At 50.0% G+C, this 26,329-nt stretch overlaps 10 protein-coding genes across 10 annotated transcripts; 5 read left to right on the top strand and 5 right to left on the bottom strand.

Moving 5' to 3' along the window:
- Window positions 1–132: 132 nt before the first annotated feature.
- On the top strand, window positions 133–542 carry N7539_005247 (uncharacterized protein; the record flags this gene model as incomplete). Its single annotated transcript, XM_056934849.1, has 2 exons — window positions 133–235; window positions 325–542. 2 exons carry the CDS (start codon window positions 133–135, stop codon window positions 540–542), a joined length of 321 nt encoding a protein of 106 aa, XP_056790043.1.
- Window positions 543–857: 315 nt separating this feature from the next.
- Window positions 858–1,679, bottom strand: N7539_005246 (uncharacterized protein; the record flags this gene model as incomplete). The annotated part of the gene is made up of 3 exons (XM_056934848.1): window positions 858–992; window positions 1,056–1,390; window positions 1,484–1,679. The coding sequence occupies 3 exons, from the start codon at window positions 1,677–1,679 to the stop codon at window positions 858–860; spliced, it is 666 nt and encodes a 221-aa protein (XP_056790042.1).
- A 458-nt stretch (window positions 1,680–2,137) lies between these two features.
- On the top strand, window positions 2,138–3,253 carry N7539_005245 (Zn(II)2Cys6 transcription factor domain-containing protein; the record flags this gene model as incomplete). Its single annotated transcript, XM_056934847.1, has 1 exon — window positions 2,138–3,253. The coding sequence occupies one exon, from the start codon at window positions 2,138–2,140 to the stop codon at window positions 3,251–3,253; it is 1,116 nt and encodes a 371-aa protein (XP_056790041.1).
- A 925-nt stretch (window positions 3,254–4,178) lies between these two features.
- Window positions 4,179–4,535, bottom strand: N7539_005244 (uncharacterized protein; the record flags this gene model as incomplete). The annotated part of the gene is made up of 2 exons (XM_056934846.1): window positions 4,179–4,346; window positions 4,467–4,535. The coding sequence occupies 2 exons, from the start codon at window positions 4,533–4,535 to the stop codon at window positions 4,179–4,181; spliced, it is 237 nt and encodes a 78-aa protein (XP_056790040.1).
- Window positions 4,536–5,197: 662 nt separating this feature from the next.
- Window positions 5,198–11,618, top strand: N7539_005243 (NACHT domain protein; the record flags this gene model as incomplete). The annotated part of the gene is made up of 4 exons (XM_056934845.1): window positions 5,198–5,686; window positions 5,752–6,091; window positions 6,178–6,453; window positions 6,517–11,618. Coding segments are annotated over 4 exons (6,207 nt in total), but the record flags the coding sequence as incomplete, so codon positions are not given.
- Window positions 11,619–13,841: 2,223 nt separating this feature from the next.
- On the bottom strand, window positions 13,842–14,716 carry N7539_005242 (BTB/POZ domain-containing protein; the record flags this gene model as incomplete). The annotated part of the gene is made up of 2 exons (XM_056934844.1): window positions 13,842–14,559; window positions 14,631–14,716. The coding sequence occupies 2 exons, from the start codon at window positions 14,714–14,716 to the stop codon at window positions 13,842–13,844; spliced, it is 804 nt and encodes a 267-aa protein (XP_056790038.1).
- A 166-nt stretch (window positions 14,717–14,882) lies between these two features.
- N7539_005241 (uncharacterized protein) lies at window positions 14,883–15,311 on the top strand (the record flags this gene model as incomplete). Its single annotated transcript, XM_056934843.1, has 1 exon — window positions 14,883–15,311. One exon carries the CDS (start codon window positions 14,883–14,885, stop codon window positions 15,309–15,311), a length of 429 nt encoding a protein of 142 aa, XP_056790037.1.
- A 2,355-nt stretch (window positions 15,312–17,666) lies between these two features.
- N7539_005240 (uncharacterized protein) lies at window positions 17,667–18,512 on the bottom strand (the record flags this gene model as incomplete). Its single annotated transcript, XM_056934842.1, has 2 exons — window positions 17,667–18,411; window positions 18,460–18,512. 2 exons carry the CDS (start codon window positions 18,510–18,512, stop codon window positions 17,667–17,669), a joined length of 798 nt encoding a protein of 265 aa, XP_056790036.1.
- Window positions 18,513–19,189: 677 nt separating this feature from the next.
- N7539_005239 (peroxisomal copper amine oxidase) lies at window positions 19,190–21,416 on the bottom strand (the record flags this gene model as incomplete). The annotated part of the gene is made up of 2 exons (XM_056934841.1): window positions 19,190–21,174; window positions 21,305–21,416. The coding sequence occupies 2 exons, from the start codon at window positions 21,414–21,416 to the stop codon at window positions 19,190–19,192; spliced, it is 2,097 nt and encodes a 698-aa protein (XP_056790035.1).
- A 1,789-nt stretch (window positions 21,417–23,205) lies between these two features.
- Window positions 23,206–24,946, top strand: N7539_005238 (Aldehyde dehydrogenase; the record flags this gene model as incomplete). The annotated part of the gene is made up of 3 exons (XM_056934840.1): window positions 23,206–23,333; window positions 23,464–23,832; window positions 23,935–24,946. 3 exons carry the CDS (start codon window positions 23,206–23,208, stop codon window positions 24,944–24,946), a joined length of 1,509 nt encoding a protein of 502 aa, XP_056790034.1.
- Between the last annotated feature and the right edge of the window lie 1,383 nt (window positions 24,947–26,329).

The raw sequence follows: 26,329 nt of genomic DNA, 5'->3' as shown, positions 1-26,329 counted from the left end.
TACATAAAGCAGGCTTGTCTGTTCACTACAAGACTGTTCTATCAAAATTCCTGCATTTGGATTCTCTCCCAAAGACTTGACACGCCGAGTCTTGAAGTTCTCTTCACAAACATGATCATCACGTCCCCCCAAATGGGCCTCCTAGCCCTCAGCCTCCTGGCTTCGTCCGCCTTTTCCTCATCCATCGTGCAGAACGCGCCTTCAAAGCCAAAGGCTATTGCTCGTCCAAAAGGCTGTAAGGAAACCGCTCTTCGTTCTGTTTCACGTTTTAAGGTCATTCGTTCGCGAACGGACTGACTACTAATCAGTCTCCCCGTCATCCAGGTCTTGTTCGTTACCGCGTTACTCTAGGCGATGACTGCGTCCACATTCGCGACTCTCATCCCGATTCTTTTACTCTGGACCAGCTTTTCCAGTGGAATCCAGACATCAATGACTCTTGCACGAACTTGCAGCCGGGTGATGTGCTCTGCATTCAGAGATTGAAATTGCAGGAGTGTCCGACGCCTACGCCTACGCCTACGCCTGCGGTTGTTATCTGATTATCACTCAGTTAACTTGCTGAGATGAGAAATAAGGGAAAGAAGAGAAGTGAGAATGTTGCTGAGAAGTAGCAATTATTTATGGGTAGCATTGGATTCCATGAGGGAGTGCGTTGGGCGCGGCTGGGATTCTATTCCTACAGATTGATTGACTTTGAGCTTTCACTGACTACTTAGGTATGACTACCAACATATATTTGATACTGTTACTATGAAGTTCTACGCTATTCATCCAAAATACAGTCCAACATAAATAACGGTCATATTAGAACATCACATATGTTAATAAAACAAGGGCAAACGAGAAGAAGACGATCATGGTTCGACGGCAGTCGAGCCCACAGGAGGAATGCTCATCTCCTCCAGGCTCACATTGATGCACGAGAGCTCACCTGCGCTCCTCAGCTGGGTCCACATGGCATCAAGTTTGGCATCCTGAGATACAGCGCTCTGTATTTGGCTTAGCGATGATTCAACAAGTTCATCCGGTGACCTGGTGTTCAAGTAGCTTACCTCTGGTCTTTGCCAAGCGATGAAACCCACGACAAGCTCATCTTCTAGATTCTGACTCCTGCCATAGGAAACAATGACATCCTCTCCGTGTTGCTTCTTCAAATGCGAAGATATGCCTTCCCAGATGCGAATTGCAGATGCAGCAGCTTCCAGGCTCTGTACTTGCAGACGGAAAATGTCGAGGCTCAAGGCTCGAGCAGCATCTTCAGTACTGATGTTGGTCTGGAAGACCTGTGGTATTGGTGGACCGGTAAAGAGATGCCCGACTGACTTGGCAAAATCCCTGACTCTGGATGTTTTGATGAACGCAGTGAAAGATTCCAATTTGTCCCACTCTGGCGAGAGACAGGTCATTAGTAACGAGGCGCCCAAAAAGTGACATCACCCTCCATTCTGAGAGGGCTGTGCGTCTGTCCGGGAGAACATACCGAACAGAATGATTTTTCTGTTCTCATCTCGTACATTGCGTCCGTCTTCAGTCAGGACCCAGCCATGGAAGGCATGCAAGAATCCCGGGTTGGGATTGGTCAGCTTTGCCATGGACTGAGGCCAGTTTCGCACAAGCTCTTCGAGGGAGGCCTGATCAGGCTTGAGCTCTGGCAGAATGAGCTCTACGATAGCCATGGCGATTGTTCAGTTGATATGAGGTTGTGGAAGTTGATGATGAAAGATGTGTGATGGGTTACGGAAAATTCCTAGCAGAGGAGATGAGAGCCTTACTTATAGTTCCAACTTTGAGGAAGGATTTACAATGAACAACATAAAAGGGTCACAAGCTAGGCCAGCTAGACGATGACTAGAGCTGATTTTGGGGGGTTGTGCTTACACAAGACACGATAAACGCATCAGGCCTCACAGTGTGAAGCTATCGCCGTGGACTGTGGAGCGCCTGACCCTCAGTGGACTAACCCCGAACTGGAATGTATGGTTCGGTGCGGGCTGGTCTGCGGAGTTTGCGGAGTTTCAGCGGGCGTGGGCGGAGGCCCATCTCGTGCTTACTATTCAAGTCTTCAACGGTCCTACTCCAACTCATCTCCTCTGGTTACACCTGACGTTCGCGCAAACAACTGCCAACTGTCAATATGTCGACCAGAACTGCCAAGAGCCGCTCGCGGCAGAAATCATGCACGATCTGTGCGGAAGGCAAGCGCCGTTGCAATCGCCAAACTCCGCAGTGCTCGCGATGCTCAGAGCGCGGCTTAAGATGCACATACCTCAACTCGCCTCGGATGAAGACCCGGCCCTCCACAGTAGACTCCGCAAGTCCGCTGTCAGATATCCGATCGGATATGGACACTGATTTTGAGATCTCCTTTGCTCGGGTTTCTTCCCACCCCGATATGTGGACTGACTCATCCACGCTTGCGGCGTCGCGACATTTTGACAGATCCCCATCCTTGCCCACCATGCCGAATTTCTGCCCAGCTATCTTCTTCCCCGATATTGTTCGTCCAGATCAGTGGTCAACAGAGAAACTTCTTCGGAACATCAACTCATTTCCGGAATTGTTTGCTCGATCAGGGGCAACGCCATTCCTGCATCCTCAGCTATACGGATCTGACATGCCCACTGCCATGCAGGACGCTTTCGCGGTCACAGCGGCGTATTTTTCAAGGACTCCAGAGACCGAAGCCTTGACAGTACGAGTCCTCGAGAACAAGTCCAAGTCCCTGATGAAACAACTGCAAAAAATCTCATCTCTCAGAGAGCTTCTCGCCTCGGTCCAAGCGTTGCTCATCTTCCAAATCATTCAACTGTTCCAGGGTACCTCACGCCAACGCAACCTAGCCGAGCAGGATATGGAGATGCTACGGAGCTGGACCACGCGTTTGCAGATTCAGGGCGAGGACCTAGTCAACCCAAACACTTGGCAGGACTGGATCTTTCTTGAAAGCATTCGTCGGACTGTGATCATCTCGGTCCTGCTCGATAGTCTTTACTGGTCGCTCAAGTTCGGCCATTGCACCCAGGCGAAGATTCTCAGCATGCTCCCCGTCACACCTGTGTCTGAGTTATGGGAGTGTCCCACAAGCACGGACTGGCCGGGCAGTATACCGACGAGGTCACAAACGCTTCTGTATGGTGACTTCTCGATGGCATGGAAAGAAGGACGAGTGACAGGGGAGTTGGACGAATTTCAGAAATTTTTGCTGGTTCCATGTGTGGGTGCGAACTACAAGGACCTCCTCGCAGATTGACCTCAGGTGGGCATTGTCTTGAATATTGATCAGTCGGCGTGGTTCGTATTTGGTTCGGTCTTCGGCTCTCGACTCAGTCTGGATTAAAAATAACCCACGGTCAACCCGAGCGTTGGCGCAGCTATAGACATGCATGAAATAGGACTCGTACTCGCTACTCGGCCAGCCACCGTTCGCTTCCGTTCCTTCTACCCCAGTCCACTAGCTTGCTTCTCGATCTGAAGTTCCAACTTGTCTAAAAAATACTATGTTGATTGAGTGAACATTGAACTATTCACCGAATGATGCGCTCTTTCTGCGAATTGGATATTTGCCTTACTCATTTCGCCAACATGGAACTTGTGGTCTTCAAACCCAAGAGATAGAGTACATACGATCATATTTGAACATGCAGTCCAATCCTAGCACTTTTGCGACCTGCAAGTCCGGAACAAAAAGTGTCCGTTCTCATGCTACGTAGTGCGTGTCAGGTAAAATCTCCTCTTGTTCACGATGCAGCCTGTAGCTGACTGGATGGTTCGTGCTCTTCAGCATTCGTCGACATGAGCTGTCAGTCTTCAACCGGCGCCCCCCTCAGCGCACGAGCCCGTGCAGAGCGGAGCGAATCACGTGCGCCGGTTCTATGCCAGTTGATGCACCGTCCTGTGCCGTGCGTCGTCTCGATTTGGCACCAACCCAAACTCTTGAGTCGTGATTTAGACTCAGGCTCGCCAACGAGCGACTGACAGACATAACGACGACTTCCAAGTCATCGGGAGGGTATGGGGGGAAGACAAATCATTTGTCTGCTACCTCAGATGCAGGAAAATGTGCCGGCATCTCAAATCGCAAGGGAAAGGTTCTTCGCCTCGAAAGAGTCAGCCAGCCACACATGAAAGCATGAAGATGTTACCAAAAACACTAGTAGCACCTTCAACGAGCTGTGTTATTCTCCAGCGGCCGGCTTGAAGATGAATTCATTCACTTTCACAATCGGTTCTGTCACAATTGGTTTTTCGCTAGCGCTCAGGAGCTGCTGTCGGTTCAGCCAGCCAGGATTATGCTCAAGCCTCTTGTCACCCCCGCGCTGCTGCAGCAGCAGCAGACTTCCTCGCTGGGGAATTAAGGCCGACATGAGCGAGCTGTGTGTGTCGTCGCTTCAAGCCACATTTTTATGCTGCAGATTCCCAAGCTCTGTCCTTCTAAACTGGGGACGCGATTGGTTCCAATGCACCTGAAACGGTTCATCGGATCGTTCGGCCGCCGTGTCCTTCTCGTCGGCCGTGCTCGCAATACACTTCATTGCGGCAACTCCGGCCACCTCAGCTTCTGAATGGCATCCACCTCGATCGTCTTTGAAGACTGTGGGCGCCACAGGGCAGTCTAGGCGGCCCGCCAGTGAAGGTTATTCACTTATCCTCTCGTACTTGACGACGATTCGGATTTCGCCGATGATTCAGTATTGTCGTCGAATCGAGCGCATCAGGGATTAGGATCTAGTGTCGCGTGAGTCTCGGGAGTTTGTCAAATTGTGGCGGAAAAGTCAAATGAGAATATGCGCTTCAGTTGTGCAGCTCGCCTGGTTCAGCTTTGGTCGAACATGAAGCGCAGAGTATGAATGTCTACTGTTACATGGAAAAAGAAACATCCACCTACAAAAGCATTTTTGCATCTGCCTTTAAGGGCTTCTTTCCCTCAACTTTTTCTGAAGTGTGCACAGTACTCTCGTATCTCTTCCAACTCTTTCTCTCTACCGAAGACGGGTCTGCGTCGCATCTTTGACTGCCTCACGAGCTTGCGCTCGAGAGCAGTAGTACTCGATTCTTCCCCCGAACATAGCAGCCAACCCCTTCACAAACCACCACAACATCCGCCTGAGACTCCTCCCCAGTGCCCACAGTTAGAGCAGCCCAGTCTCTCACTGCGGACTTCCTTATCACCTGAGTCTGTTCCTTCATTCCCAGTCTTTCATCCCGTCGTGATGGCTCCTGGCATTATCTCCCCCTCCCCGGGAATATGTCATCGTCGTTCTTTGCCAATCGACCTGCAAACTCTCGCCAAGTCTCATCTTTTTCTGCTACTTTCGATGACAGTGTCTCTCAGAATGGCCGTTCGGCACGGCGTGAAAATGGGCTTGCGCGCAGATACAATGGCGTGGGCAGCTCGAATATCACCAATGTAGTTCAAGCTCTTCACCGTCGGAGCGGCAATGAGCTTGGCAATAGCGCATCCTCTCTTCTCTTGAACACTTCCTACCACTCCATTGTTGATTGGATCCGAGTTGAGCGTATGAACCACTTGCCACCAGAAGGTAGCAGTTACGACAAGGTCCTTTCTTGGGCTCAGCTCTTCATCGATAGGCTCCACTCATTTGACAATGGAATTCGGGATTTTGCCGGGGACAGTTATCTGGCTGCGCAATTGTCGTATGGATATTGTGCGATGCTTCTTGAGGTGAGTCGATTATGGGTTCAGTTCGTTGGCTGCACTTTACTAATCGATCTTCGGGTGAAAAATAGCTGGGTAAAGACAACGCCCCTGCTCTGATGATCTCTTTCGGCTTTTTTTACAGCACTTCTTCCGCACTGGTGAATCTTCTTGAGAGGACGGAGCTGTTCGCCGTCTCCCAAGAGATCAAGGAGCAGCTGATCTTGGCACTGTCCGATCTCGTCACACTCGTCGCTTCGGTATCGACATACTACCACAAAGCTATCCGGGGGCTCACTACTGCCTCTGTCTCGGTCAATATCTATGACACCTTCCCAAGTCAAATTCAATCCTTCAGGGATCGATGTAAAAAGATAACGGAGGCTATGTGGCGACACCAGCTCGTTAAGGAGAATATAGACTCTGAGCATGGTACGTCCTTATCCCGACGTCGTCTAACCGTCACAAGCACCGACACCGGGACTTTGAAAAAGCTGACCAGTGTCAATGAATTTTAGTTACCATTGTCAACGAACTACGATCATGGCTGGCTCCTGAGGACCGTGTGCTCACCCACCTCGTGGAGAATACATCTCAACTTGCTCTTGAGCGCGAGGAGATGACCTGTCTGTGGCTTGGCCCGTACTTGGCTCGTTTTCTGAAGAGCGACTGTCAAAAGTTATCTCTATACGGAGCGCCTGGATCCGGCAAATCTGTTCTTGCTTCGGTGATTGTTGATCGTCTGCAAGAGCATGTTGGCGGCGTAATTTACAACACTATATTCGTTCCCATCAGTGAGTGCTGGAATCTGTTTAACCCAGAGCAGTGCCTAAATTTCGGACACTAATTGTCTTCAGATGCCCGTGTTCCTGTTCAGACTACCCCAATCGCCATCGCAAAGACAATTTTGTCCCAACTTTTTGAGAAGCGCATCGGTAACATCCAGTTGCTGAACATCTTGAGGGATGCCTTTGATCGTGCACGCACCACGTTTAGTCTGCCGGAATACGAGGACATTCTATGGAACTCCCTCGAGCGTGCTCTGTCTGCCTCATTACGTGGTGCCAAGGAGCTCGTTCTCGTGATCGATGGCCTTGACGAAGCTACTTGCGGAGAGACTGCTTTGCTGGAGAGACTGACTACTGCTACTGCCAGTGCTGCGGGAGTGAGACTCATCACCCTTGGATCTGAGAAACCTTCCACCAAGGACAAAGCAATGGGGATTTCAGTCACTGAAAGCAGAATTGCTGACGATATTGCCGCCGTCGCGAGAAAGTCATTCGAGAAATGCCGAGTCTTTCATGAATTGGGTGAGATGGAGCAGGAGACGATTGTGGATCAAATTACAGAGGCGTCTCATGGCTCATTCTTGTGGGCTAAGCTTGCTGTTAAGCGCATTTGTCATGAGACCTCTCTTGAGGCCTTGCACAAGATGACGGATTTCATGATCAACGGCAAATGGGGCGTGGCTGACTTTGTCACTCATGTACTCGCATCCACCGACATCAGCGAGGAGAGTCGATTGATGCTTCTTTGGCTTGCAACAGCTGAGAGACCTCTAACGTTGAAGGAATTGACCACCTTGGCTCTGGTTCATGTCGATAAGCAGATCATATCTGATCGCAAGATTGACACTCTTGCCAATCTGAAGCCTTTCACCTCACTCGTCACCATACAGGATGCTCAAGTATCCCTTCGTCACGGGCTGATCCGCGTGGCTGTCCTGGACGCGTATGCAAAGGGGAAGCTTCTATCCACTGTCAAAGATCGACATGCTGATCTGCTGACTCGACTCTTGATTTATATCAAGGCTACCGTGATCGAGCAGCATGACCCTTCAATGACCGGGTTGGATCGCCATGACGTCAATATGCTTGTGCAGAAGCACACACTTCTTGACTTTTGCGTGCGATATTGGCCGCACCACCTCCGAAACACAAAAGGTTATTCGAATGGTGGCGAGGCTCTTGCTGCTAAAGAATTCGGAAAACAATTTCCTGCCAACGTCACTCTGTTGTTACTCCAGAGCTCGTTGTGGCAGAGTATCTCCACGCCCACGCTTTTGACGTATCTGACCATTGTCAATGGTATGAACCGCCACATTCTGACTCCAGATCACAAAGTCAGCTTGCAGTCAATGATATTTCTCGCTCTTCTACGCCGAGATATGAGACAGTTCTCCGAGGCAGCTTCGCTGCTCTATGAGGTGGCTGTAGCCAGCCGCAAATTGCTCGGCATCAAGCATATCATTACTTTGCAAATTTCGAGTATCTTCTTGGATCTGACAGTAGATCAGATAACCAGTACCAAGACTGAGATCATGAAGAGGCGGGAGGAGATCCTCTATCTCCTCGTTGAGTGCTACCAAATTCACTATGGTAGTAGCTCTGAGAAAGTTGTGGCTACTCTCAGAATTCTGCTTGACCACCACCGCCTACTCAAGGAAGACATCAGAATCAGAGAGATTGAAGCAAAAATCAAAGTCATCACAGGAGGTCGCTATGAAGATACGGACAGCGATGGCCATGGAAATCTTCACGTGCATTTGAGAGGGCGCCGGGCCTCCAGCGAGGGCGGAGCGCTTTTCACCTTGGATACTGAGCTGGATGAGTATCTTTCGGAAGCCTTCGACTTTGAGGCTCTGTTGCTGAAAGCGCAAACTTACGTCGCGCAAGGCCACTTTGTTGAAGCCGAGCGTGTATACGTGGAAATTTGGCAGCGATCGAGCATGGAGTGTCGCGTGCAAATCTCCGAGTACTGGGAGCAGATCAAGTTGAAATCGGTCACGGTCTACTCCAGGTTCCTACAATCACAAAAACGCGAATCCGAAGCGACTTCGATCCTGTCTAGTGTCTGGGAAGAATACCGCAGTACGAATTTCTCGGTGACCGAATCGACATCTGTCCATTTCCGGGAAATTGCCATGATCATGGCCACTGTGGGTCTGTCTACAACAGCCTTGAGTATCTACAAACACTGTGCGCAATACTACAAGAGTGTCAACAAGACCGAGTCCGCGGAGTACAAAGAGATCAGCAAAAGTATCGAGTATACTTCTCAACAAGTGGTTCACCAGGCAAGCTCTTCATCAACTGTTGTATCCGAAACTGTGCTTGAGGAAATCGTCTTTGAAGCTTCCACCTCCATCAACACCATCAATGAAAGCTCTTTCACCGCCACATATACGCTGGTAGAGCTGTACGTCGCCCAGCACCGTTGGAGAGATGCTACGCGTGTCGTCAAGAAGGTTTTACACGGCCTTTGGCCCTCACTGTTTGCCCCTTCCATTGAAGATGTCCTTCTTCCGAGCAAACACATTGAAAAGTGTGTTGAGCTCGCTGAGCGCCTCTGTCAGTGCTATCATTATCGTCGTCGCTTCAGCCGCGAAGAGGGAATCCGCCTCCGTGTATTCCGAGCAGTTCGTGCCACCAAACCCGTGGATGACAAGACTCGCGAGCGCGTCTCGACGGGCTTGCTACTCTACTACGAAGAATCGTGCCAGCTGGATTTGGTCATCAGCACTCGCCAGGAGATCCTCGATGATTATGTTGCCCATTACGGTCCCGAGCACCCTATCGTCATTAAAGCACTCTGGACCCTCGCTGAGTTGACTCGTCCAAGGCCCATCTCGATTGAGTACTACCAGCGTCTCATTAGAGCCATGAACAAAGACTCTCCCCACTGTCAACAAGACGCACTTGAGCCGCTCATTATTGTGTTGACCGAGCTGTGGAACCAGAGTCGCTACTCAGATGCCGTGTCTTATTATGCGCTGCTTTTTGGAACATTCCTACATGATCATAAGCGCAGCGCCAAGTTCCAATCGGCGGACTTTGTTCATGAAACTTTCTCGCGCTACACTTACTGCCTTCGTCATGTCCGGGTCGAGTACAGTGAGATACACAAAGTCTCGGTTGATTACCACAGCAAAGTGAAGACGATCTTTGGTGCTACGGCTTTGATCACCGTCAAGGCGACGTTGAGCCTCGCTAGAGTTTGCCAGGAGTCGAAGCGGTTCGAGGCTGATGCAATTGCCCTCTACGAGGAACTACTCGCAATGAAGGTTGCTGAATTTGATCGAGAGGAGGTGATTGCCATTCTTGACGGACTCTACGAAGAACAAACCACAACCATCACCTCAAAAACAGAGACAATGTCATCGACTCAAATCGAGCGGTTCTCGAAGGTTATGCGCAAGCGCATGACTACTGTTCGAGAGACTCATGGCTGGGCTCATGAAGAGTCGTTGACTAAGTTGAAAGAAATTGTGACGTTTCATTCCAAATACAGCGAAAGTTCAGAGGTCGTTCTGACAGAGCTCAAGGAATCGACCGTGCAGATTCTGCAGACGGAGAGCTCTTCCACCCGTCTCGTGGCTGCTGCGTCAACCATAGCCGAGGGCTACATTACCACCAAGCAGGTAGCCAAGGCGACGGAGATAACGCAAGAGCTATATCGTCAAGTTGTCATGAAAGAGACAAAGAATGTCAAGGTCTTCAACTTTGACCTCACAGCGAAGGGTCGACAAAGCTTGATATTCTTGGCTCAGCTCGAGCTTAGTCTACTCCAGCACAAGAAGACCATCACCGAAGTTCTGGCAATACTCACTGCCGAGTATGTTTACTTTGAAGATTTCCGCAGCTGCATTCGTGCGAAGAGTAGCTCGTTCCACACCGTCTCGCTTTCTGCCTCCCGGCTTTACCATTTCCTGCTCTCCAACAATCGCCAAGAGGCTGCAACCCGCGTCTTTGATGATTATACTGCGTACTTTATCGCCAACGAGGGCAAGCGGACGAAGCTAGTCGAGACCAAATTGGTCAAGGTTTTCCTGTCGACCATTCTGGATCATTTGCAGAATCACAAATCCACCAATTTCATCCGGTCCGTCGGCATCGCCAGTACTCATCGCGTGGTCGATCTGCTGCAGAAGAAGGACTATGATTGTGCATGCGATCTTGCTTTTGCATCGTTCAAGTATATCTCCGCCCATGACGAGTATCGATCGGCAGCGATTGTCAAGTTTGTTCTTTCGCTCGGAATCAACATCACCGGACGGACGGCCTCTCTCCGACCGGATCACAACACCCAGAAGAAATTGATTGGCGTCTCCAGTGTGATCGTTCAGGATGTTCTCCGTGTCGTTGGGGACTTGAAAATCAGTTTAGCCCACGTCAACCTCGAATACCTGAACATCTTGATCAGCGTCCTGGGCGAGCAAAAGGACTACAAGAACCTTTCGTGGGTTCTATCTGGGCTGTGGAACAGCCGCAATCAACAACCCGATTGGTCGCCTGCGGTGACCCTTCAATTAGCTCGTCGCTACATACTCGCTCGCTATCTGGCGGGTGACGTCCTCAAAGCGTCCCGTCTGGCCGAGGACATTGTATACAATTGTCGCCGTGTCAACGGCGCTCGCCACCAAAGCACGTTGGAAATGTCCACTCTTCTGTCTCAGCTCTACGCAGGCATCGCGCAGCGATACCAAGCAGAGAAAGGAGGTCAACACATGGCCTACAAGTACTACAAGAAGATCGCCAGCGTCCACGAAACCCTGCTGCGCACCTTTGTCGATCCCTTCCACGGCGACGTCGAAGGTGGCATCGATGGGAACATGAGCATGGATGGCTCGTCCTACGGTATCGAGATTGGAGACAGCCAGATGCAAAGCTCCATCTCTGACGTCGAACAGGTGCGCCAGCACATGCAGCTGCTTAAACTGGCGGTACAGCGTCTGGGCGACTGGCCGAAGGACTTTGCTGAGTATCAGCGTTTGAACGACGATTTGGTCGATGAATTCGGGGATGAGTTGTCTGGTGTCGAGAGGGTGGAAAAGTGGGATGTGAAGAAGTTTGGGGCCGGAAAGGCTTCGGGCGATGAGGATCAATTGAAGGTGGATGCTAAGATGTGGGAACTGGACTTGAATCAGGCTCAGGCTGAGGAAGTCGAGGAGGAGCTGTGAGATGGTGGGTCTGTGTTTCTTGGGATGGATTGAGTAAAGTTAAAGAATTAATGTTATAGTATGTTTTGGAATTTCATTGCCGATAGTTAGTCATTTCTGGTTTCCGCCCCGATCAGCGTAGTCGTGATTCTTCCAAGAACACTTCTGACAATTCGGCATCCAACATCTTCAGCACGACAATACCGAGTCTTCGCACGTCACAGTCATCGAGCAGAGATGTGATCAGAGTAGCTGAATGGTAAGAGTATGGCTAGCACAAGCGCCTGATCTCAGTCAAAATCCCACGTTGTCTATTCCTCTTTTGTATTTCTTATGTGGAAGATCCACCCGACGTGTAACATGTCTTGATCTCGTTGCCTCTCTTGGGGCAAAGTGGCGTGCCCGGCCTGAGTCTTGAGAAAACGATGTTCTTTGCATGTCTATATTTAACAGGTACCTCCTGTATCTGCATGCTTGGCTGCTAGTTGTTGAGGCCGGCTGTTCCATGTAATGTTTGTCCCCATTCCTGCTCGACGTATCCACTTAATTCTCGTGTATCGTGCTGGTTGATTATGTCGATTAGATCCCCGAAGCATAGTCATGAAGACAAGTTCTGTGCCAAAATCACGACAACTTGGAGTTTCCAACCCATATCAAGTCTTTCCGCGCATCACCAAGTGAGCTTTCTTTTTGGAACCGGGTCTGTGGTAATCCAATCACGGCGGCATTCTTGCAGTATCTTCACCATGTCTTGAAACGGCCCGGTAACCAGAATCGGTCCGAGTGCATATCAGAGGTGTCCGGGGATTTGTTCGCGGCGAGAAAGTGAGCGACGAAAGCCTTCGTCGGTGACTTTCGCGAGGCGCGCCTGTTAGGAAGATATCCCGATGGCTCTATACGCATGTTCGTGACAGGATTTCCGTCATCGCCAACCCCGCTTTATCTCTATTCTCTGCTGATCACGATGGTTACTGATTGAATTCTTCTCGGACTCCGCCTCCCCATGTAATCCGCTCAACCAGCCTGATATATCGGCCATCACTCTGAACACGAAGCAAAATCCTGAACGTGGATAGTGGGGATGAGGCTAAGTTTGAGATAAATACAAATGGAGCAATAAGTAGAAAACTTAATGCAGAAGGATGACGTGAAGTCGAATAAAAGCCAGGCAGGACATGGAGGAGAGGTGAGTCAGGAGTGACATGTGAGTAATACCTGATGGTGTGCTTGGGGTGCATACCAGGTAATAAGGTGCCACTTGATTCTATCATAAATTTGAGAAATTTAGCTTGGTGCCTGCTCTTTCCCACTTAACGCTTTGAAAATACACCTATAGCTGGACTACTACCAACCCACTTTCTAGGGGTGCTGGAACCCAAGTGATAGGTGCCGTTTCGCAACACCCGTGAGTACTCTAGTGAATCATTAGCCTAGAGTCATAACTTAGCTTCCAAGTGATATGTGGCGTCGAGAATGACTTTTGAATTTCGGAGGAAGCCAAGAAGGAGCATTCAATTTCCAGCTCGGAAAGAAACTCTACAGGGCACTTTCATAAATTCGGCTTGGAATTCATATATCCGTCGCTTTCAGAGAAAAGGACAATGTATTTTCCAGCAATCTCCGATCATTCAGAAATGACAGACATATATTATTCTTATTGAGTGGAATCGTCGAATGAATCAGTTGTCCATGTCAACTTGACGTTTTGCGCGTAGAGCCAAATGAGAAGAGTTACGACACTGGCTTCATCCTAACGTCGACAATGTCCCGCAATACCACCTCTTACTGTGGCTTCAAAAAAGTGGCCAGAAAGCATCTTCTTGGAAAGAGGCGAATGGTCAGCGAGAAGGTGCCTGAAGACTTAGACGATCTTCTTACTCGATGCGACGTAGGTCGTTACTTATAGACCATGAAGTCTTGACCGAGGTGCCTCTGAATGTTCCAAGATTCAAGTATGATATGAATCCTTCTAAGGGGTCGAAAGTTTTGATTACATGTCAAGACGGGGAGATCCCGATAGGAGTCTAGGTGAGCTTAAACTTGTTTTTTAAAATGTCTGTTTCTCCTCACGAGCCTGCGGTTGAACGCAACTACATCAGAGCTCGCAGGAAATCGCCTCCATGACCCTAGAATCTATGATTGATGAATGAAATCTCAGATGTGCTGCAATTGCATTGAGCGTCAAATCTTCAAAGTTCAGGTGATGCAGTATGTGCGACGGTCAGGCGAATCGATAGAAGCTTCTCATTCTGGAGCAAGCTCAAGTTGGCCAAGCTCAATGTCCACATGTCCAATCTGGTCAACAGAATTGAGTCGGTCGAGAATCGTGTCAACGCAGAGTCGAAGAGAGCCGAGGTTATCCAGTAATTCAACTAGAATGTCCGCAGAGAAGCGTGGTGCCGAGCGCAGATCATGATACGTTCTGTCGAAAGGCGGCTTCAGGTAAAAGGAAACAAACAGTTTGACCATTTCCCGGCGAACAGGGTGGTCAACAGGCAGAACCTCCAAAGACGCCATGTGTTCCTCTGTGACGTAGATGGCGATATCCGAGTGAGGTGAGTTCAGATCTGATCCCTCTCGTAGGACCATCATCAAAGACTCTGCAACTGTTGTTTCGAAGCCTCCCCGGACACCGTACATATCGGCACACCTCAAGAACTCGAGATTAACGGAGATGTATCGCTCTTGCCAGGCGATACCATCGGATTCGTCAAGGGTCCACGTCAACTTGACGTCCTTTGTGTAGATCCACATGAGGAGTGTTGCAACACTGGCTTCGGATACAACGCCATCGATGTCCTGCAACACCACCTCCTGTGCTTGACCCTCCTGGAAGGGGCCGAAGAACATCCTGGCGAAGTATGGTGAGTGTTCTGCGAGCAGCCCCCTTGAGACGTGAAAGACCCTATCGCTCGATGCGACGCGAATAGCCACTTGTGGGCCGTGATGGACGGAAAGAACACTAATCGAATGTCAAATCCATGCGTTGTACTGTACCTTCCAAGGGAGGAGTGATAATGTGGGCCGACTCACGAGTCCAAGGCGTCCGAGCAACTGAAGTCTTGGGGAGTCAGGTCTGGCTCGGAGGATACGCTATCTTGGGAAGGTGACTGATCCATAGCGCTCGGTACCTTCCACGATAGACGATCCGGTCGATGGGTGTAGGTAAGGGTGATGGTGATACAGCTTCGAGCCGAAAGACGTGCAGGAAGATGATAAGAGGAAGTGAACTTGAGCTGGAATTTTGAAAACCCGTCTGTGTGAACGGGTGCGTTGAGAGTGTAGATGAGGAGGTCGGAGGCGAAGAAGAGAGTGAAGAGAGTGAAGAGAGTGAAGAGAGTGAAGAGAGTGAAGGAAGAGAGTGAAGAGAGTGAAGAGAGTGAAGAGAGTGAAGAGAGTGAAGAGAGTGAAGAGAGTGAAGAGAGTGAAGAGAGTGAAGAGAGTGAAGAGAGTGAAGAGAGTGAAGAGAGTGAAGAGAGTGAAGAGAGTGAAGAGAGTGAAGAGAGTGAAGAGAGTGAAGAGAGTGAAGAGAGTGAAGAGAGTGAAGAGAGTGAAGAGAGTGAAGAGAGTGAAGAGAGTGAAGAGAGTGAAGAGAGTGAAGAGAGTGAAGAGAGTGAAGAGAGTGAAGAGAGTGAAGAGAGTGAAGAGAGTGAAGAGAGTGAAGAGAGTGAAGAGAGTGAAGAGAGTGAAGAGAGTGAAGAGAGAAGAGAGTGAAGAGTGAAGAGTGAAGAAAAGCGGAGAGAAAGAGACACAGAGGTATAGAAATACCTAGAACTCTCGAACTCTGGGCAGAAACCTACCTAGTCAATACTTAAGACCAATACAAGGTTGCAGTCTCCCTGAGTCCAGAGCAGAGCTACCTGAGACCAAACGAAGGTATGCTGCTTGATAGGAATGCCTTGAACGAGAAAGCGGGTACCTGGTGTTTTTTTCGTCGAGCAGATGCTAAATAGCAACTCTAGATGTTCCACTGGAAGCACAGAATACATAAATCAAGCATAAGCGGCCTATTTAAAACGGGGAGTTCTAGCACCAGCATAGTAGACTTGCAGCTGTTGCTAGAAATGGGTATTGCATCAATATAGCATTGAAGTGCTGACCGGTCGATCAAAGTTCCTTCAAAAGGATGGCTGCAATCATCGTCATAGCCTCTGAGTCAATGGTTGGAGAGGGCCGAACTCGATGCACTTGAATCAAACTTTGAAGTCTTGAAAACACCCCTTTCAATAGCAGTGAACGCGAGAGAAAAATAGTGCGGCAACAGTCTATCCGTCACGATCGTGTAGAAGCCCGCGCAGCTCTCGGTCTCCTTGGTCTATCTGGGCATGCATAAGTGTCAAATGCATTGACAAGCGTCTCCAAACAAACTCAGCGGAAACCCAGAGCTGGTAGCAGTTGCCCCAGAACATCCGCAGATAGGGCCGGAGAGGATTCAAAGGCACGATCAGGGCGCCAGAGACGTTCAGTCTGAGTAGTAGGAATAAAAGCGCTTGACCATTCCCCGGCGCAAAGGGTGATCGGTAGGTAGTACCTCTGGAGAAGCCATGTGCTCCTTCGAGATAATCGAGAATGCCCTCGATATCCGGGGTGGGAGATAGGGTTCCACGGCATCAATCAGGGATTCGCACATGCCTCATTCAAGAAACCCTCAAACTCTACACATACATGCGCAGTTGGCAAGTTCCAGAACAGCAAAGATGTGTTCCTGTTCCCATCGTCTATCGTCATAACCATCATATTGCTCTTCGTGGATTGTCCGCGTAAACTTGACTTCTTTGGTGTAAACAAACCCTAAAAAGACGTGACGCGACACTCGCTTTCGAGACAGCGCAGTCAATCTCCTGCATCACTACCTCTTGTTTTTGGTCTTCTAGGACGTTCTAGGAGAAGGTGTGGGCAAACATAGCGGTTTTCAACCACACGGATCTTCGACACTTTGAAAGTCTTGTCATATGATGCAACCCAGACAGTCATCAGGGGCCTATGGTAGATCGACCGTAGCCTGCTCAAGCGTCAGAATTGCGACTGTGTGATTGTATGGCGTGAAATATGATTGCAGGGTCTTCGCACTATTATACAAGTCGGAAGAAGAGATGATTTCAGATAGTCCATCCTTCCGTGGTAGGCGACTGATCCACGTTGATGTGGTATTTGATTGAATAAACTCCGGAGACGTCATTTGACGAGAGATTTCTCACATAAAGGTGCAGTATAGGAAGATTGACACAGAGTTCACGTCGGTTGAGGTTGTGCCTGGAAAAAAAGGGGGTGGACTGAATGCCGCACCCGTTATTGATCTAAAGCTTTGAGTGCGTGTCATACGCAGAAAGCAAACAATATGGCAACGGGAGACATCAGATACAACCAGATTAATAGGACTGAGAATGTGACTCAACCGGCTAGCTTAACCTCCTCACGGAGGATCGGGTCGAGAAATACAATCAAGGGCAACATGTACGGAATGTCCTCGCTGTTTCGAGTGTTTCCTGGAGAATAATCACGGCGAAACCAGGGAACGACTTCAAATGGTACCCCGTAATTTACCAAGATGATTGAAATTAATTCACTTTTCTGGTTTCCTTTATACGGAAGCCTAGACCAGCTAACCTAGTTTCCGCCATTTCGAACTAAGCAAAAGACGCATGTTTATGCTGCCAAGCTGCTTTTCCAACAGCAAATCCCCATGAGACTCAAACCTGAAAGCACTGTATACGAACAGTGCCGGTGGGTATCCAGCTATTAGTCGAATTTAAAGAGTAGTGGTGAGGATGGAATTCGTCAAGATCCGTATCTACCAAGTGAAACCGACAAGACCGTAAGCCTAAGATGTATGGATCTGAAATAGAGGCGCTTTGTTATGCGAGAGTCTATTCCACTACCTAGCCAAGAATAGAACCACGAGAATCAGCTTCTTGCTTTTCTCAAGCTATTGCCTCGTTCTTGCAGGCTTCAATTGATTTTTGGCACCGAAAAGGAGGGTCGCGAGGGGACCTAGCGGTCATTCCACACTGAGCAATGAGTCCACTGACCACCACACGACTAGATACTGAAGCAGGTAGTTCACGAGAATTAGAGCCAGACATGTTGAAGATTCCGGTCGCTCGGGTTACGAATGAGACCTGGGAGTTTCAGGCCACAATCCTTAAGGTTGATCGGATCAGTTATGGTGAACCTCGTAAACCCACGCTTGGGAGTTTCAAGTGTGTCCAGAGCTTTTATCGTTTCCCGTATTATCTCCACCGCGAGGTTTGGGTATGCCGTCAGCTGATCGGAGGCAAAATTTCGATAATCACACGACCTCATGAGACTTGCAACGAAAGTCTTTGCCAACGCTCGCCGTACAGGATGCCCCGCGGGGAGATTCTCTGAGGAAGCCAAATCTTGATCGTAAATATTCTCGAGTCCCGTATCACCCCATTCGAAGGACGAACACAGAGACTGTCTGATTGACTCTGCCAGCGGTTCTTCAAACCCAGTGACGCCGTACATATCAGCCAGCCTTGCAACTTCGATCGCGGCAGAGATATAGAGTGTAGTCCGGGAAGTCCTCTCCGATTCACAAGTTCCCAGGGTCAATTTGATCTCATCTTTGTAGAACCAGAAGATAAGTGTGGCAACGCTTGCTTCGGAGACGACCCCATCGATTTCTTCGAGGAGGACCTCATCTTTCTCACTTTCCAAGAAGCCGCCCGAAAACATTTTGGCGAAGTATGGGGCCTTCTCAGTCAACAGTTTTTTCGAGACCCTGAATGCCCTTCCTTCAGTTGACTTGACGCGAATGGTTACCACTTGGTCGTGGCATGAGGTAAGAAAGCTAGTTGGAGTAAGTCTTCTGCCTGGAAAGCATACCGGACTCACTTACGCATCCAGATTCTCCGCCAGATTCGGATCTTCAGAGACACTCGTTTTTCTCATGATGAAAGTGAGAAGTGCGGTGTAGTTCCAACAGGAAGAGTTAGAAGAGTGAGAAGAGATGAGTGAACCCGACTAAGTGATCGCTATTGATACTCGCAGAATTTTTCTCTATCGAGGCTTCATGCTGACGTACCGAGGCCCTGAAGCCTCTCCGCGTCCGCATGAAGGAATTCATTTGAATGATGTCAAACACATGGAATATCTACTTGGGAGCCGTCTTGCAGGGGAATTTCGCCTTGGAAGAAACGTGAAAACAAAACATGAATGATGATCACGATGAATTCTCAATTCCCCGATTTGATCATGTAAAACGCACTGCTGTCTTCACGGGATGATCTTTTAACCGATGTTCCTTCTCTGCGCCAATTCAACGCCCAAGCGGTCCCGTACCGGCGGAGCTTAGATTGCCGCGTTTCTTCTCGGGTGTCATGATGAGTTTCATTTAGACTGGGCACCGATTACAGGTCTCTAGATCGAATTTGGGTCGAGTGTTTCTTGATCAATGAAAAGATTTTTCTTCACTTCATGCATGTCCTAAACAGACAGGAGGTATCTTTGAACTCAAAACAGAAAGAGAAAGATGTTATGTACAAGTTGTCCCATTGGCAACCAAGCCAAATAGCCCTAGATCCCAACACTCCCCCACCCCCATCCATTTCTTCATGTGACATCATGTATTACAATCTAGCCGGCCCCTTGGAAGCACAACAAGACGTGGAAAAGGCATTCTTAGACTGAGTGTCGACGCAGACCGACGAAGGAGGCACCCAAAGACCGGGGTTCTTCACAGAGAAGTTCGAGGCTCGCAGCATGATGCTGACCGGCTCGGCAGGCATGACGGGGAAGTCCTCCGTGCGAGGGAAATGCGTGAGACCAAACTGCAAGTAGCAGACGATATCGGTGTTCTCGATGTTTTCATTGCGCTTGGCCCAGTCGACAATGGTCGAGTTGTGCGGGTGGTCTTCTTCGCCCTGGGACTGGCAGACGTAGTCACCTGCGGGGAAGAGCTCGTAGTCCTTATAGGGAGTGACCCAGAGAGGCTTGCGAGCAAAGCCCGCGCGCTTGTAGACTGTGCTCCCGGGCTTGGCGAGGAGAGGGGGGCAGTTGTTGTTAAGAATCTTGTACCCGATGGGCTTGTTGGCCACAGGGTTGATCCGGTTGGGGTTGATGATGTCCCACGAGCGCTGGGTCTCGTAGCAGTAATCGGCCGCGCCCTCGAGGGATGTGCGGAGAGGAGTCTTTTTGCAGAGGAAAGCGTTGCCGTAGGGGTTTTCGGGAGAGCCCACGGCGTGGTCGGCTGAAACAGCGTCGCTCTGGACGACGGTGTTGTTGGTTCCGTCGATCTCGGGATCGATCCGGAGGGAGAAGATGTGTTGGTGGTTGTGAGCAGTGACGTTGGGTGCCACTTGGGTGCCGTAGGGAGCGGCCTGTTCGGTGGAGTGGAGAGAGTAGGTGTTGAGCATACCCGTCAGCTTCATCTCGAGCTTGTAGGTGCCGTCGAGCGAGAAGATGTGATAGAAGCCGTACTCATAGTTGGCAGCGGTGATGATTTGGGAGACGATGAGCTTGCGATCACGAGCGGAGATCACAGATCCGTCGCGGAAGTCGGTGTGCTTGTACAACAGGCCGTTATCCTCCTCGTGGATGCAAATGGCGTTCTTGATCACGGCAGCCTCGCCCTTGGCAGTCGACACGACTCCATCCATATAGTGAATGACGCCCTTACAGTCACAGCCCAGCTTGAGGGAGTTGGTCATGAGACCGGACCCGTACTCGCCAACATCAAAGGCGTGCTTCTTGTGGTGGGGGCCCTCGGGACAACCATAGGGAACGACCATCTCGACGACGGAGATACGGTTGAAGAGGGTTCGTTCCCGGTTCTCGTACATATCGTGGGTGCGTACGTCGGAGATCACGATACCCTCGCGGTAGTTGAAGCCGATGTGCATCTTGAAGTTGGCCCAGGTCAGCTCGTTACCGCGGACCTTGAAGGAAACGCCCTGAGGCTGGATGATGTCAATGGGCTTGAGGCGGTCATGGTTGTATTTGTCGCCGATAAATTCGGGCAGGTAGTTGTGTTCTTCCATAGGGATTGGGACTCGTTCGCCATTGACGGTGCGCACGTCCACGCTGAGAACCTCTTCCGTCTCAGTATCTGCCACAACGCTGAAGTCCAGTGGATGAGCGTATTGGTTGTCAGACTCTGAGGCGCGGTAGTAGGCGAGACCCTGCTGAAGGCGGCGCTCAAAGCCCCATCGCTCATCGATGCCGATGGCCCACGCATCAAAGTAGACCTTGTTCATATCCGTGATGCCGATCTCCTCGCAGGCACGAATGACGCGGGGATCTTGGCGAGCGACGCGCTCCATGACATCCAGATCCTCCAGGGTCAAAGTGGGCATCACGTCCTTGACAGGCTTATACAACTCCACCTTTTGCGACTTCAAGTTCACCACCAATTCGGAGACCTGTTGGCTCTCGCGTTCGATGACGATGGCAAAAGCACGGCGGTCCGGAACCGGGACCTTCCCAGCACGATAAGCCTGATACTCGGCCTTCCGGGGCTCGCGCAAGGTAATGCAGTTGAACTTGACGGTCTTGGGGCTAAGGTAGTCTCGGATGATTTGAGCTGCCTGGGGAATTTCCTTGATGCTGAGCTGGTCTGTTGCGCAATCATCAGTGAGGTCCTGGAGCGACTGGTGGTAGAAGTGATAGAAGGGTTGGAAGTAAATCTCGGAAGCATCTACTGCTTCTCGGGATCTCTAGGCTGGAGGTGCAGGCCCATTTCATACCTAGTGGGTGTGGTGTAGTTTGCGGCAGCATCGCGGCAGCGGCCACACTCTCATAGTCGGTTTCCCGAAAGATGGTGTAACCGGGAATTGAAGTAGTATCGGGGGCAGCCATGGTGAGAAAGTGATTCCAAAGAGGTGAAATCTTGTGAGAAATTTGGTCTTGGAAGGATAAAGTCAAGTCTGGTGAAGTGTCGAGGTCCCCTTGGTCTTTATAGGGAGCGTATGGTCGACAGTCCACGCACGATAGAAGCCGCATAGACCTGCCCGATTGGGAGAAAGCCGGGGAAACTGTGGTTGAGCTTGTCTCGGCGAGAATCGCAGCCCACTCGGTGAACTCTTGAGCTCGTCCGCCTGTCGCTTGAGTGGAACTTGTCGGCGGCAAGTGTCTGATTGGTGGTATGGGTATGTAATGGATGCGCCTGTCCTCTTGCTTCGGCATCTCGGGTGCGTGGTCGTGGTCGGTCTAGCTTCATTCTAAATCGTGCTCGATGTTTACAGTACCAATCTATCCGATGAAGAACAGCCTTTCTTGTCCGGCGTCGACAGCCAATCATTCATGAGTGTGAAGATGAGTCGTTTGCTTGACGCCTTGAGTCGACTGTGTGCCGCCGGGGCGTCAGTCTTCATGACTTGAAGGGTTCTCAACATTCCCAATCGGGCAAGTCGACCCACACGTTTCGCTGAATGTCCATCCGCAGGCTGAGGATGATTAGCTAAGTATTTCAGCCTCAGAAACACGGACAACACCTGGAGACAAGATGAGAGAATCTCAGTCGTCTTGCCTCCTTATCTTTGAACCCAGCGGTGCAATCATCCACGGCGTGTCTTATCGTCGTCGATTAGACGCCAAGTGGCAACCGTCCAAGCTTATCTGAGTTTCGCGGGGGAAACCCACGTGATTGTCAACTTGAGGTTGCATGATGCATATGGTGCGGCCCCTCATCCTTGCTTTTTTGTGTCTAGCCAGACAGATAGTGAACTGAGAAAGTGACACTGGTTATAGTATGAATTGACTTGTATCTACTGTAGATGAGATGGACACGCGCAGAAGGGTGTCACAGCACTTGTCAGAACGAAAAGAAAAAGGGACAGTGATTCCTTCGGAACTGAGTCTGCTTATCTTCGGCAACAGCCATCCATGTCGGCGTGCTTATCGAAGGGTGGACTTACCACTTCGGGCTTAGCGTGTCATTTTGCGCCGCAGGAAAATCGACCGCCTCGCAGTTTCCACGAGGCTTTCACACGGCACTCACTCATCATGGCGAATTGACGGAGCGCGCAGATGCCTGTTCGACGATCCAAAGCGTGAGGCAGAGATTGAAATGTCGACAGTTGCAAGATGACTACAAAGCCTCTCCCTTTGGAAGTACGAATGTACCGACACCGATGCTGAGACCTTCATCCATGACACCTGCACGACCAATCCTGTGGTCGGTGACCCCAGATATCGGAGGAACTTTCATCATGGGATTTCCAATATTGTACGTAAAATATCAGTCTTTCCCCGCGTAGACGCGGGTCTAGCCATTTTGATCGGGGACTTGCAAATTCAAGATATCCGGGTTGATTGTGGTAAAGCCTGGAGTTTCCTAGTGGGGTATCGCGCTTGATTACAATCATAGGGATGCAATGCATTCTGTTGAACTCCACTGTCCCGTGGATCTCTCCCCACATATCGCATACAAGATTTCCACATCGGGCATGTCCAGCCGGATAGGTTTATCAATGGCCATTTGACAGGATGTAATTCCATAATTGAGCTGCATGTCGCCGACCCGAGGACAGTGACTATCATCTATTGTTTTATTCAATCGCTCGGATTCTTTTGAAAATTAGATTGCCGAACATCCCAAGTGCCATTCTACAGGACTCCCCAAGGTCACACCCTTTTCACCTATAATATGGCATCATTATCTGTGCAGTTGACTGCGCCAAACGGCCGCGTCTGGTCGCAACCGACCGGCTTGTTTATCAACAATGAATGGGTCAAATCTTCTGACGGCGAGAAGATTGCAACGATCAACCCGGCGTAAGTCGTTGACCTCATTTTTGTCATGTCAGACTTGGATCATGCTAGGTGAAGCATGCGAAGTTGAGCCAGAGGAAGCTACAAATGGAAAAAAAAACAAATAAAAAGCCCAGCTAAACTCTTCTCTCAGCACCGCAAAGACCATCACATCGGTCTACGCAGCTTCCACTCAAGACGTTGACAAGGCCGTCAAAGCTGCGCGCGCCGCCTTGAACCACTCCAGCTGGCGTGATTTGCCGGGAACTGAGCGTGGCAAGTTGATGAATCGCCTGGCGCAGTTGATTGAGGATCACCGCGAGACGCTGGCCACCATCGAGACCTGCGACAATGGAAAGCCCTACACCGTGTCGCGAGACGACGACTTGACGGAAACGGCAGAGACGATCCGCTATTACAGTGGATACGCTGACAAGACCTTCGGTCAAGTCATGGGAACCACTCAGGATAAATTCGCTTATACGGTCCGTGAACCGATTGGCGTTTGTGGTCAGATCATTCCGTACGTTGCAACGACATCTCTGGGGCGCGAGTCACAGGTGTAAAGCCGTAGCCGTGTGAAACCCAAACGAAGGCAGACGCTGACTGTTCATACAAATCCTAGATGGAACTTTCCTCTCTCCATGGCCGCCTGGAAGCTGGGCCCTGCCCTTGCCTGTGGCAATACTGTCGTCTTGAAGCCCGCCGAGCAGACGCCCCTCTCAATTCTGTACCTGGCAAATCTCATTGTGGAAGCCGGCTTTCCTCCCGGTGTCGTGAACATTGTCAATGGCCACGGGGCCATCGCCGGCGCGGCTCTAGCCTCCCACCTGGACGTGGACAAGATCGCATTCACCGGCAGCACCGCCACAGCCAAGCACATCATGAAAATGGCCAGTGTGAACCTCAAGAACATTACCCTCGAGACAGGCGGCAAGAGTCCTCTGATTGTCTTTGATGACGCGGATCTCGAGCAAGCTGTCGAGTGGGCCCATATCGGCATCATGTACAACCAAGGCCAAATCTGCACCGCCACCTCCCGTGTTCTGGTCCAAGATACGATCTACGACAAGTTCCTGGCTGCATTCAAAGCCCAGGTGAAGAATGTCTCCAAAGTGGGTGATCCCTTTGATGAATCGACGTTCCAGGGCCCCCAAGTCACCCAGGCGCAATTCGATCGTATCATGTCTTACGTCGATATTGGCAAGTCCGAGAAAGCCACCCTCACCCTTGGCGGGAAACCATACAAGGGTGTTGGCGATGGCAAGGGATTCTTTGTCGAACCGACCATTTTCACCGATGTCTCCCCGAGCATGCGCATCTACCAGGAGGAGGTCTTTGGACCGTTTGTGGTCATTGCGCGCTTTTCCACGGAGGAACAGGCGATTGACATGGCCAACGATACCACGTATGGGTTGGGAAGTGCACTCTTCACGACAAATTTGACGCGCGCGCACCGTGTCGCTAAGAAGATTCAGGCGGGGATGGTCTGGATTAATTCCAGCAATGACAGTGACTGGAGGATTCCGTTTGGAGGTGTGAAGCAGAGCGGTATTGGTCGGGAGCTTGGTCAGGCGGGGCTGGACGCTTATTCGAATATTAAGGCGATCCACGTCAATATGAAATCGAAGTTGTAACAATAGAGCTTTCAATGGTGAATCTTGAAGAAATAGTCAAGCAAAATGTTCAGGTCTAATTTCGTTCATGCCGACTAACTATTCCAAATGATCAATTGCGATGTCAGTCGTCACTGGAAAAGACAAGCTAGTCTTCACTTCTCGGCGACCAATGTCGGAAAGTTGGAAAGATGAAAAAAAAAAGAGTGAATCGAAACAGAAGACCGTGTAGTCACGTGGTGGCTAGGGTTTTTGTGTGAGCACTGGACTGTGAACGGACTTTGACCAAGTCCTGATTTATCACGACGTCCATTCTTTCCCTCGCCCTCCGAAACGGTCCTGGTAACATTTTCACTAATGGACAACACCCGGCGAATCATTCGGATCAACTGTATTACATCATCATAATTGCCTCTCTGAGAACTTGATATATCGGTGGCGCACAAATCAATGAGAGCCGTGTTTGAAGTGATCACGTCAAACCCAAGCCTGCAGTGATTTGGATTGGTATTTCGAGGATCCCCCGATGATCTCCTAGCGGAGTCCAGTATGATTCGTACGCATTCAACGAGTGATAGACATATTGGCTAGAATATGAGATGCTCAGTCACTGTTGGAGAAATAGAGCAGCTCCCACAATTTACCTCCATACAAAAGGTACATCGATTTCAAGATGAAGGAGACTCGTGACCGAGAGCATTGTATCCTACTCGCTTGTTTATGGCACCAAGGGCAACGGATAATCAATTTGAGATAAACTTAGGATATTTGGCACATGTATCAAAGGCGTGAGACTCAAACACAGTAGGTATTTGAAATCAACTAGTTCCTTACTGTAGACCTTGATCCTAACCATGGACCGATCCAGAAGCAGAGAGTAGATTGACAGAACACTTCAACTGATCTACCTTATCAATTACTCACTCTCCACGTCTTGAGACATTCAATCGTCAAGGTCGGGAATTCAAATCATACCCATCCATCCGTTCCACCCGGCACACCCTATCCGACTTCGAACCCTTACTACAAGACCTCCCTGCAGCTAGTCATCCAACCCAGGGTCATCGACCTTTTCTGCAGGCCTCTAAGCTTGTCGTATTTCACCGATCACAACGCTCACACATACCTAAGTGACACAAGAAACACTAACCTATACCCATCTAGAAGTTATCTAAACATATGATGGCAAACCGTGACTGCTTGCACTCTATACTTCGTGGTAAATATATCTCATCGCCCGGTCCTCTCCCACCAGGAGTCACCCGCGGTCCAGTATAGGTAACCATGAGCAACATTTTCCCACGAGACCAAAAACACCAGCATAACCGTCGACACGACGGAACAGTCTCATGCACCTGCAGCCCCCTCTTGGACACTTGCCATATAGTGATTTCCTCTTGACTG

This window comes from Penicillium diatomitis (genome assembly GCF_028827545.1).
Source record: "Penicillium diatomitis strain IBT 30728 chromosome Unknown utg000005l_segment0_segment0, whole genome shotgun sequence".
Taxonomy (NCBI): Eukaryota; Fungi; Ascomycota; class Eurotiomycetes; order Eurotiales; family Aspergillaceae; genus Penicillium; species Penicillium diatomitis.
Note: the sequence above shows the minus strand (reverse complement) of the source record. Positions and strands in the feature narration are given on the sequence as shown.